Here is a 13061-nt window from a genome sequence, read left to right on the forward strand (position 1 = left end):
AAGTGGTAGTGGTTAGAATCATTTTAAGTCTTACATAACATATTAACATATGCTGATGTTTTTTTGTTTACCACCTATTTTGTTTTATGTTTAAAAGGTGTTTTATTTGGTAAAACATCTAAATTTTTGGTTAGATGTTTGAATGAATACATTTATATGGATCCATATGTTGATCCACAGTTTTTGTGGTGTTAAAATATAATGTTTATATTATGTACCGGTAGTCTTTATTTTCAATTGTATTACTTGTTATGCAAAATTCTGTTAGTTAATCTTTAGGTTAGGAGTTGGTTTTTTAGTCATTAGTTTGCATGTTTAATGTATTCCGTTGAACATTTACGGAACATTAAAATCCTTTTTGTAGGATTGTTGATTTACGAGCGATGAAAAGTCTTTTGAATTGGAGAAATTACTTTTATTCTTTAACTACCAATGATGTTCATAAACCCGTTGATATTGTTGTCGATTCCTTCCTTTCACGCATTGAGAACTCAAGCCGGAAGAAGAAAAACATGCGTGCATACCTTTACACAACTACTTATATAACCACTTCAAAATCATTTGATATTAAAATTACTACCACAAATAACTTTTGTATATATGTTATTTCTCCTTTTTAAAACTACAAAAGATGTTTGTTATTCATTTAGCATTTAGAAGATGGTTAATTGCTAAGTCATGTATCACACGGGTAATTAACCTAGTCTATGTACAAAAGAAGATTAGTTTAATAGTGAGCTCATGCTAATGTGAGCCATGGATTTGCTAACTCGCACCTACTATTTTCTTTTTTTTTTAACAAGTGCACCAAAATCCGCCGAGTTCCTATCTTTTTATTTTTCGTTTACCTTTTTTATACCTTAGTTATTTCCCATATTGTTTTACATTTCCTTATTATTTTGATGTCCAGGGCCGAGCTATGACGCATATGACACAACACATTTAGATATCATTTTGTTTAATTTTACGAATTTATTGATCGGTATCATGATGTGCGATATGTACCGATTTCAAACCGTGTTTCTACGCAACGCGCAAATAACTACGACCCTACTTATTATAATACATATAAGGATTGTTAAAACTACAACTTATATTAAATACAAGTTTAAAACTTTAAATATGAAATTGCGACCCAGTTGATGTTTTACCAAGCTAGCTCCGCGGTGAATTCCCCTTACCAAGTTCTTATTCTGGGCGACATATGCCACTCCCAAGACTCGAACCCGGGACCTCTGGGAAGAGGTGGGTGTCGGTGGCCAACTGGGCTACCCCAGTTGGTTACCCTGTTGATGTTTTACTAAAGCGATATTTGTTAACAGATTGAGGATCCTGTAAAAAGGGGTTTGAGTGTGAGAAATATTGTGAGGCTGACATGTGTCCTTCAGTTATATTAATTCAAAAGGAGTAAAAAAGTACTTTATTCCATAATTTAATTAAATGATAAATATTCCCATAGCCGTCTGAGAGTTATTTTAGGATTCCGATTTGTTTTTTAAAATATCCTTTAAGAATCTGTGATTTATATGTCATCTCGTATAAATCTTCAAGATCGCAAGAAGTTATCATCATCATTGTAATACGGTTTCTTTTTTGTTCTATGCGAAAATCTATTGTGTGGTGGTTTAAACCTGCAGTCCAGTATATGTTCTTCATATGGTGTTTTATGTGACAACCGTCACTTTTCCGTACATTCCGTACACAAAATGAACACTAATTTGTGCTTAAATGACTGTGCATGATCTGGTTTACCAGACAAATAATTTCTGAATTCCATACAAGTGAATTCATGCATGATATATGCTACAAGAATTACCTTATGATAGCGTTGCGTCAAAAATATTAGTAAACTCACCGGTAAGACACATCGTGTCAACAGAACTGCAGAAAGCAGTCATACATTAGAATTGGAGCCTAGGTGTAGGTCCAACGTCAAGAATGCACTAAAAACCAAGAGTACATACAAGGGTTTTAATATAGGCATTCCGGAAGCTAAAATACGCACTAAAAAGCACCCGAAACGCACTTTAAGTGCAGAATTTATTTAAATTCAGCTATAATCAGCAATATGACACTGTAATATTATGCAGAAATGATGATTTATCATCTAGAATACTTCCCTAAGTGTCGGGAATTGAAAGTGTCACCAAAGATACTTGAAAGACACTAAACGGTGCAATTTAGCACTTAAACGAATCGGTATCTAACCGAACAACCGGACGTTACCCGGAACACCAAAATATTGCTAGAAGCAATGTTCTTATTTTTCTAAGCTAGTTAGGGTCCCCGAACACCCTAACACCCGTTACAAAACACTATACACAAATAACTAATTTAATCACCTAACAAGACTAACTAGCTACTAACTAACTTAGTTGAAATCCAACTAGACCCCCCCCCCCTCAACCATACGGTTACAAGGTATGGGGGACATCCCCACATTCTTTTCACTATTTAAATGAAGTTTTTGGTGGTTAATGAAGCACTTTATATGTTGGGTAATGGTGAGATTGGTTAATAAATAAACCTAAGAGTTTAACACTTCATTTCACTCTTATCACCAACAACAAATACTCATCTCTCTCCCTCCTCTTGTGATCGGCTGAAATCACACACACCACCATCACCACTTTCAAGTTTTCTTTCAAGCATTTCCCATACACTCAAGGGTGCTAGGGATCATACAAGCAAGCTGGGTGCGTTCGGAAGTTGAAGGACCACTATCATTTTCTTTTATCCACCACTTTTACGCTTTGAAACTCCCCTAGCCTTGTGCTAGTAGTAAGTGTTCTAAATCTTCATCTTGTTCTTGTCTTTGGTGGTTAATAGATGATAAGAATGATAAAAGTTAAGAAACTTTAAAGATCTTGAACAAATGTTGAACATAATGTGTTAAAAGGTGGATAAAGAGAAGATTTATGTGTAAAACATGATAAATCTGAGTAGTACAAACACTAATCTGCTGTAAATAATATATGTTATGATATAAATCGTTATTAGGACAAATGGTGATCGTATGTATGCGTTTTAGTAACCTTTAAACTAAAAACAACATGCTGAGTTGTATTTTCAGCCGACTTTAACTGACTGTAACAGGACCTTAATGAAACGAGAAATGTATTTTCTGAAGTCTAGGTTCATGTATTACGAAATACGGTTCTAACGGCACCGGAATCATAATTTTTGGACTCAGTTTACTTTTTTTAAAGTGCCTTTTCGTAACAGCAGCTAGAGCTGCATTTTTGCTGCAGAAAATGTGCGTCCTGTTTTCTGTCATAACTTGTATTCTGTGTGGAGTCTCACGAAATTTATACCATAGTTGACCACTGATGTATTTGTAATTCCCCCACTGGAATTTCGTAAATCAGACTCACGATAAATTTTTAATGAATTATTTCGTAAACTGCAATCAGAAAGCGACAAATCTGATTGCAGTCCGGAAGATAAATTCTTATAAAATATTGGTAATGAACTGGACCTCGATATTGTTACACAATAATTTCTGGATCGTTTAAGACGTTCTGTAAAAATTTGGGAATTTTTGGAATAAGTTAACCATTTTATTTAAATGTCCGAAAACAGCCCAGTTCATATATATTAAAGCTGAAACGACATAAGTTGTAATTTGCGTGTCTAAATGTCGAGTATGTTATCTGAGGAAAATATATATATATTCGTTGATTACTAAACTTTGTGCTAAATGTATGTGGTATGTATAATACGTGCTAGTATATTAGGACTTGCAAATACACATACAACATATTTAAACAAAATACATAATTCGGGTGCAAAGTGCAAAATACAAAATACTTATATTTATTTTTGAGAAAATAATATAAGTAAGACACTTAGTTAAAAATATAACTTATTTTTAACACAAGAATACGTACACAAAAGTTAGTCACTTGTACTTGTACGACACAAGTCTAGTGACTAACGTTAATAAAACACGTTTAGGTCACGACGCTAGCTAAGCAAATCTGGTGAAGTTTACGACGCAAGGAACGCAAAGTTGTGAGTTCATGCTCCCCCTTTTCTCTAACTGTTTTTGGTTTTATAACTCTCGGGGGGTGAAATACATGTTACAAATATTACAGTTTTTACAAATGGTAAAAATACAAGAAACACACTTGGTGAGAACGAGTACCAAGTATGATGCGATTTGAGAATACAAAAATACAAGAAGCACTCTTGGTGAGAACGAGAACCGAGTATGATGTGCTTTAAGAAATGCCTAGAAAATACTAGATCATGTGAGCATAGACTTAATACTAAAAATGCCATAAAGTCTTGGTGAAAACTAGTACTAAGCCATTAAAAACATTCATTAATTAGGGACGAGGGTTAGATCTAACGGGTACGGCCGAACCCCACTCATGGTCAAAACTAGTACCTAGTAGTGCTTCGGAGTCCCAGTCGAGGGTAATCGACACAGTCGAGGTTAATCGACACAGTCGAGGGAAATCAACACAGTCGAGGTTAATCGACACAGTCGAGGGTAATTAACACAGTAAAGGAGCCAACACTAATGCTCCATATGTTCTCACATGCCTTAAAGGAGTCAATACTAATGCTCCATAAGTTCTCACATGCCTTAAAGGAGCCAACACTAATGCTCCACATGTCCTCACATGCCTTAATGTCCTTGTACAAACATTCAATTAGTACGTGGTGTACACAAGAAAACTTGATTTATACAAGAATACTTTATTTAAACAAGATACATACCATGTTTTCATACATGGTATGCAAAACGCATGAACTCGCTCAACTTTATGTTGATGTTTTCCAAAATTACATGTATTTCAGGTGACAGGATGGATCTTGGGCGCAAGTGTCGTAACTAGAAGTAGATTACAAGCTTAGATGTCATCCACTTTTGTTGAATTGTAACCTAGACGAAGGTTGTGTTTTAAAACTTAAATAACAAGTGTTTGTAATACTCAAAATTTTCCGAATGGATGAACATCGTTTTAAATCATGTAGCTGTTTATTATGATTGAATGCAATGATAACAAGCTAGTCACACATCGTACGCTTCCGCAAAAGACAGGGTGTGACATTTTAAATCTGCATTCATGGTGTTTTAAACCTGCAGTCTAGTATGTGTTATTCGCATGTTCTTCGCATGGTGTTTTAAACCTGGATTTGCACCTGCATTCATGGTGTTTTACACCTGCATTCCAGTATATGTTCTTCGTATGGTATTTTAAACCTGCATTCCAGTAGGCTTCATATCATTCTATACGTAATTTTTTTTACTATATAAATATAACAATATGGTACTTATATTAAAGATAAAAATGCTCTTTATTATGGTGTAATTTGTTTTAAAAAAAATGTTACGTATAAAAAGTTATTGACGTTAAAAAAAAGATGGGTGAAACTTGCATGTGCATTAAAGTTGATGAAAACTTCTTTATTTAAAAATACAATATAAAAAAAACATTATTACCCCTAGTCTAGCCAAATTAGCTAAAAAAACAAAACAAAATTTACAATTTAAGTCCTTCTTGATCTCAACCATTAACTACAAGATCTGAGAGCTTAAAATGCTTATTACACTTCTCACAAAACCACCCATTTTTACACTAACCCCACCCTTTGTCAACATATATCTATTATTAAAAATAAACATAAAATAAAACCAAAGAAAGGGACTAAAGTTCCAAAAAAGTAAAAAGGGGTGAAAATGTAAAACACTTACTAGGGATAGAAGAAAATCGTATTAAATATTGTTAACACAGCGATAGTGCCGTATCAACATTGACCAAACATATATCATATTTGAATTTAGCTCAATTTCAGTATTAATATCATACGATAGGGTATCGATTTAGAACTTTTAGTTTTACCATATTTTACAAGCACCGACTACCTATATGATATTGAATTTAGCTCAATTTCAGTATTAATATCATATGATACAGGTACCGATTCAAAACTTTTAGTTTTACCATATTTTACCGATTACCGACTAAACATATGCGATACGATACGACACCAAGGGACCTCCGAGTCATGCGACTCACTCACGAGTCATGCCAAACAAACACAATCATCTTCACCACCACATCAAACCCTAACAATAACATGCACTGATTTCATCACATCCAATTTCAACAATTCAACCACCAATCACCATGCCTGCTGACGGTGACGCCGATCGGCAAACCAATTTACCGTCCTCTCCTCTTCCGGCAACTCCTATCCCCACCGCCAACGGAAATGCGAACGGAATCGGCTCACTTCCGATGAACTCCAATTTCCGTCTCCGATTGAATCCTCGTCAGGATCACCAACCGGAAAGCTACGAAGATCTTCAATCGGAGTTCACGCCTCTGCTTTTCAGCTCTCTGGAGCGGTACTTGCCGCCGAATTTGTTGAATGTTACTCGAGACACGAAGCATAGGTACATGCGAGAGGTTTTGCGTCGTTATTCGACCGAAGGGGAGCGTAATCGAGTGAGTATTTCATTTTATGTTATCATGTACTCGCATACAGTTGTAGAAATTTGTTTTGAGAGTTGCAGGGAAGTGAATGAGCAACCTATTATTATGATTAGTGAGTAGCAATCTGCTGTTTTTATAGACATATGCAGAAATTTGTGGATTTTTTGCTTTTTTTGTGTTGTTACATTAGGATGTTGATGAATTTTGACTTATGTTGAAATACTTGGTGAACTTAGGTTTGAATTAGGAAACTAAATCGAAAATTTGATTGATTAATGGTGTTTTTGGGCATAGAAGTGAAGTGACTAGCTTAAACTTGGTGGTTTTGTTTGGTTGTATGTTCACTGAAGTGTAGGATTTCTTTTATCTTATTGTAACTTGTGTTTTAATCAGTGGCGGAGCTAGCCCACTAATTTAGGGGTATCCTGAATTTTTTTTAACGTGCAATTATACAATAAAAAACGATGATCAATAAAGTAGAACAAATACCTAATAGATTTCTCATCTTCTTTCTTTCATAGCTTGAAATTGTCACATTACATCGTCGTCTTTTGCTTTATCAAAACTTTCTTTTTCAACCACACAAACCATAACATTGTTCAAATATTCCGGGTTCATTCGATTGCGTAAATCCGTCTTAACAAGCTTCAATTTAGAAAGAAAAAAAAATCTTTCAATGGTTGCGGTTGCACTCGGTAAAACCAAAGCTAACTTCACTACCCGATAAACCAAAGGACAAGAACTATGTGTTCCGGTTTCCACCATAAAACGAGCAAGATCTCTTATTCAGTTATAATATTATTTGGGTCTTGGGCTAACTTTATTAATTATATTTAGGGTCTTCTTTCTATTTTATTATTGTTAATTCGGGCATTATTATACAAGTTTTCGGGTTGTAAAATATTTGAGCTTATAAAAAATGAGATTTTAGTAATATCAAGTATCCTATTTTTTTTTGTTAGGAGTATCCTCGTATCTTTTTTGGGGTATCCTTTGTATAAAACCCGAAAAAACACTACGTATACGGGGTTGAGCCGTAGCCCGTGCTACGGCTCCTAACATTGTGGTTCCGCCCCTGGTTTTAATGCTGATGTCAAGCAAGCTACTGAAACGTGCAACATGTCTTATTAGTCCATCAGTTGTATGCGTTTCATTTGTGAAAAAGATCTTGTTTGGTGTCTTTTTCTTCCACAATTTATAGAAAATTTCCCAGCCTGCAACTTCAGAAGCTACAAACATGCCCTACTCTCTCTGTTGTGAATATGGATACTATGGTGGTGTCAAGTACTTGGAAAGGCACATTTTTTTATTTATATTTCAAATAGTGTGAAGGTTTAGATTAAAACCAGGTTTCAACATTTGGGAAATGGGAACTTATGCTATTTGGGCTTTCATATATTTCCTCGTGTTAAGTGTACGGTGTACCTGCTAAACGAGGTGATTAAACATATAATAGCCTATGCAAAACGAAAAGATGGTGGTTTTTGTCGTCTAGGTTATTCTTTGGTGGTTGTGAGGCAATACTACTATGTAATTAATGCAAACTGAATATTAGGTTTCCGTGTTTTGCTTCTTTATTGCACATGAACTTTTATAGTAAGAATGGATCGGTCATTGGCCTCTATCCTTCTCAGCGTTAATACTCAATGCCGCTGTGTGATTCACTTTGAACAAAACCCTTCCATGGCTTCTATTAAATTTTGCACATTGGCGTATTTTTCTATGCATGTTTAAGTCTTTATATTGAATATAACTGGTAGTTCAAGTGAGCACTGTCAAAATAAATATATAATACTAACTCAATAAATAATTTAATAGTAAAATAGGAAATATTTATCAAATTTATGGTGCCTGGTATCGTATCGTCATGAACTCGTGAATGGTCTTTATGCATGCTTTTCGTGTGGATTTGTTGAAACTAGATTGGATAGAAATAAGGAATTGCATTATAGCTGGTCTGCATGTTTTCCATGTCAATTAATTTGACTAAGGTTTCTCTGTGTTAAAGGTAGTATACATGTCACACTTGTAAAGCTAATGTTGGATACAAATTTTATGATTTTGGTTCATTATCATAGTAGGTCTGGTCTCAATCCTCAAACATACAATATGCTCATATAGCGCTTTCTCTTTTTCTATAAACATTGTTTTAAGACTTCATATTAAAATCTATTATTATACTAATTATCTTTTTCACGATTTCGTTTCAACAGGTCCAGAAGCACAGAGAATACAGGATGAGAATTATATCCAACTATCAGGTAAAATTTTCAGGTGTCCTCTTGAATAATGTATCTTGAGGTGTTGTCCTAAATTTATTTACGGCTTATTTAACTTATTTTCTTTGTCCCTATACAATTCGTTTCTTTCAGCCTCTATATAGAGACTTGTATAAACTGAACGCCACAAACTTTTTTACGCCATCATTCATAAAAGCATTTATGGTCGGCGATCACATCAGAGACGAAAGTATTAAAAGTATAATGTCCGAACCTGCTCCCGGAGTCTATACCTTCAATATGCTGCAGCCTCATTTCTGTGAAATGTTGGTAGCTGAGGTATCATCTACTCTGTTCATGTCATGTCGGGCATGCTATTTCTAGTTATTTTTAGTAGTTTAGCTTAAATGTTTTCTTATCAGGTTCTGATTGCCTAGGTAGAAAATTTTGAGAAATGGATTCTCGAAACAAAATTCAGAGTTATGCGCCCAAATACGATGAACAAATTTGGGGCTGTTCTTGATGACTTTGGAATGGATGCTATGCTGGAAAAGTTAATGGAAGATTTCATACGCCATATCTCAAAAAGTAAGTTATACAAAGTAGTATTAACTAAATGCAGGTAATAATGGCAGATTTCACATAAAACATGTGCAGTTTTTTTTGCTGATGTTGGAGGATTTGCACTTGATTCCCATCATGGATTCGTGGTTGAGTATGGTTTCAATAGAGATATTGAATTGGGTATGTTATCACTTCATTCTTATTTAATTGGGTATATCATTGTTGCGAGAACATCGTCGATTCTGCTATAAGAAAAGCTTAAGAAACAAAGTAATCTGTTTTGTTTTCTTTTTTACAAAGAAAATATCGCATTATCGTACCGCTCAAGGCTATGTTCATTGAAGTCGTTTGTGCTACATTTTGTTTTTAGTTATTTGTTTTGAATTGATACCTTAATTTGTGTAATTTTGTTTGTATCTTTTCTAGGGTTCCATGTGGATGACTCAGAGGTGACGTTGAACGTATGCTTGGGCAAGCAGTTCTCCGGTGGAGAACTGTATTTTAGAGGTGTTCGATGTGATAAGCACATGAATACAGAAGCACTGCCTGAGGTATGATTTGATGATAGAATATGTTGTTTCATGCTTTGAGCTGATATATGAGGGTTGAGTGCACCACAAGTTACACATGATATAGCTCTATATTAGAATGCGCATTTTAAAATGCGGTTATTGTTTTCGGTGAAAACTTATCTGGAAGTGGATATATTGACAGGAGATCTTTGATTACTCTCATGTCCCGGGTCATGCAATAATACATCGAGGTCGCCATCGGCATGGTGCCAGAGCTACTACAGCTGGCCAGAGAATCAACTTACTGCTTTGGTGCAGAAGGTATATAATCCCTTCAACTTTGTAGTTTTGCTATTGTGTGATCTTTAATTACTCTCATTCTTTGCCAACTAATGACCATAATATAAACAAACAAAACTTTTTTTTACCTTTTTGGGTTCTGTTAAGTTATATAATTTCTGTGGTCATAGATATGCAGGATCAATTCGGCTCCCGTATGACATTATCCATGGACCATCCACTATTTACCTAAAAAAAATTTTCTTAAAGAAAGATCCCGCACAAAACCTTCGAAACCATTATAATTGATGTGATAAATGATGATACATAATTACAAAAACACTACAGTATTATTACAGAACAATCAAAATCTAGGAGATACACACTAAAAGTAGACATTGGTTGACTTTTAACCTATTTCTCTTTTGCTTAACTTATTATATACGAACTGTGCTTATAGACAAGTCAAAATTAGGGGTGTAAACAAGCCAAGCTGAGCCGAGCCGAGCAGAGCCCAGGCTTGTTAAGCACGAGCTCGGCTAGTTTCGAGCCATGTGTCTAAAGCTCGAGCTTGGCTCAATTATTATTTATTAATTATTTTATTTATATACATTAGTTAGTTTTATACGAATTTGTAATTATATATACATAAACATAGTACATATTATCTTTGTTTATTTTTAACTATAGTTATGTATTTAGTAATATTTATTTTGTAATTATATATTTTTTATATTAAATCAAAATTATTATACTTTCACAAATGAGCTCCAATTTAATTCTAGCTCGGGTTCGTTTAAGCTTTTACTCGATGCGAGCTTCTACCAGTCGGTTTTGAGCAGCTCATGAGCTGCTCGGCTCATTTACACCCCTTGTCAAAATTGACACCTCTAAATTATGTATTTTTTTTTGCTCTGCAGCTCTTTGTTACACCTTTAGATTGTATAATTCTTTTTCTGCAGTTCTGTATTTAGAGAGTTGAGAAAACACCAAAAGGGTTTTGTAAGCTGGTGTGGAGAATGCCAAAGGGAGAGGAGAGAGCGCCTTCATCAGGCTGTCACTGCAAAAAAAGTGGTACCAATTTTATTAAAAATATATTTAATTTTATTTAAAAACAAATTTGGTCAAATTAAAATATATATAATTTTTTTTAAAGACAAAATTAATTTGGTGAAATCATTTTGGTTTTTATTTTGCAGGAGTTGTTTAGAGGTCAAGGAGAAGCTGCTTCTTGATTAGATAGTGTAACTGGTTAAGTTTGCTATTGTTGTGTTGCTAGGTCAGTGTACATTTAGAACCTATTTAAAGCCCGAATCAAATTAGTTGGGCCCGTTAGCGTGATCTTGTCTCAGCCCGTTAGCATGAACTCTGTTTGGGTTTTGAAGTTAAGTTATTTCCAGTCATGCCTTCAAACAACAATTGATATCTTTGATATTTTTATGAAGCAAATACATGGTAGTGGTAAGCGATGCATACCTAGTATAGTTATCCAACCCCCACATATCGATTGTTTCTTATGCAAGAAACAAAACGATCATGTGACACGAAGTAACTAAAGTTACCAAAAGGGTAAAACGGTCATTGCAATTTGCAAGTATAAAGCTAACTAACATCGGACCGGTGGCCTCATTAGTCATTCCCTTGGATCATATACGTTAAATACTGCTTCTTCCAGTTTTGCCCCCTTTCTCTGTAAGCGAATGAAAAAAAAAAAAAAAAGTCGAGAGAAAAAGTTGCATTGCAAAGCAATTTCTTATGTCGTGTCATGGGATCTTCTAAAGAAGGATAAGTACCACCCGCTTCTACCACCGGACGTCCTCCAGTTGACCGCGGACGGCCATTGCTACCGCCACCACCATCGCGCATTTCTTATTTCTTGTGTAAAGAACAATAGCAAGGATAAATGAAGAGTGAATTTAGATGATGAGAAGAGAGGGGAGATGAGAAGATTAAAAAAAAAAGTATCAAACAAGGATATTTTAAAAGGCTCATTCTATACACACACCCCTCTTTCCTATACCCCCTTGTGAGAGGAAAACTGTCGGTCCCACGCAGGCCCCACCTGTAAGTATGTGAGAGGAGGGGGTATAATCAGGAAAGAGGAGGGTGTGTATAGAATGAGCCACCACCAAACATCTAACCCCCCCTATTTAAAACTTCTTCTACTGACCGCCACCACCAAACATCTAACCCCGCATCATTAGTGTTGGATATTTAGACTTCAATTATGTTTTTAATAAAAAAGATCTGCTCCTAATTCTACTTTATTTTCTACCATGAATTCGAATCCTCGACTCAATAACGAGAGACAATTTTACACACCTTGATAGCGTTAGATATGGGCGGTGATGAGGGTGTGTAGGGAGGACCACCGCACAGGGCCCGTGATTTCGGAGGGCACGTGTTTTCTAAAGTTAGCTCTTAGGCATTACATTAATTTTCTATATACGTTATTTTTTTTAAATAGTATCACATACCAACTCCAAGATAGACCCAGTGGCGAACCTTGAAAAAAAAGTTCGGGGGGTCGGAAGGTAACGGACCTAAAAAAAGTTTTCTATCATGTAGTTTCGAGGTGTATGTTCGGGTCGGGCGTCGGTGATTCGATTCGGGTAGGGTCGGGCCAAACATTAATATCAAATAAAAAACGTTCTCAAACATTAAAAAAGAAGTTATCATTTTATTCTTTCCCATAGCATAATCTAATAACAAAACAAGTTAACAAATCACCATAAATTTCAAACTCTAATTTCTATCTAAATCAAATCACAATAAGATTAAACAAATGAAATTAGACATAGTTACAGAAAGATTCAACAATTTTAGGGAAAAAATTCGAACCAATTGCACCCCTAATTTCAACCTAAATCACATAAATTGCAGCCCTAAATTAAAACTAAAGATAAAAAACACATACATTTAACCTTATGAAGATTGAAGAAGTCGAACAAGAGTACAAGACCACAACAGCGAGTAGCATTTTGGCTTCTGTTCTCGAACAAGAAGATGAAGTCGAACAGTTCTAGAACCTGCGT

At 35.0% G+C, this 13061-nt stretch overlaps 1 protein-coding gene across 1 annotated transcript; it reads left to right on the plus strand.

Moving 5' to 3' along the window:
- The first annotated feature begins 5969 nt into the window (after positions 1-5969).
- LOC110911497 (2-oxoglutarate and iron-dependent oxygenase domain-containing protein CP2) lies at positions 5970-11475 on the plus strand. Its single transcript, XM_022156124.2, has 9 exons — positions 5970-6464; positions 8666-8713; positions 8825-9010; positions 9109-9259; positions 9329-9415; positions 9662-9786; positions 9950-10068; positions 10989-11100; positions 11226-11475. Exons 1-9 carry the CDS (start codon positions 6144-6146, stop codon positions 11259-11261), a joined length of 1185 nt encoding a protein of 394 aa, XP_022011816.1. The 5' UTR covers positions 5970-6143; the 3' UTR covers positions 11262-11475.
- Positions 11476-13061: the final 1586 nt, after the last annotated feature.

Source organism: Helianthus annuus, chromosome 15 (assembly GCF_002127325.2).
Source record: "Helianthus annuus cultivar XRQ/B chromosome 15, HanXRQr2.0-SUNRISE, whole genome shotgun sequence".
In the NCBI taxonomy this organism is placed as follows: domain Eukaryota; kingdom Viridiplantae; phylum Streptophyta; class Magnoliopsida; order Asterales; family Asteraceae; genus Helianthus; species Helianthus annuus.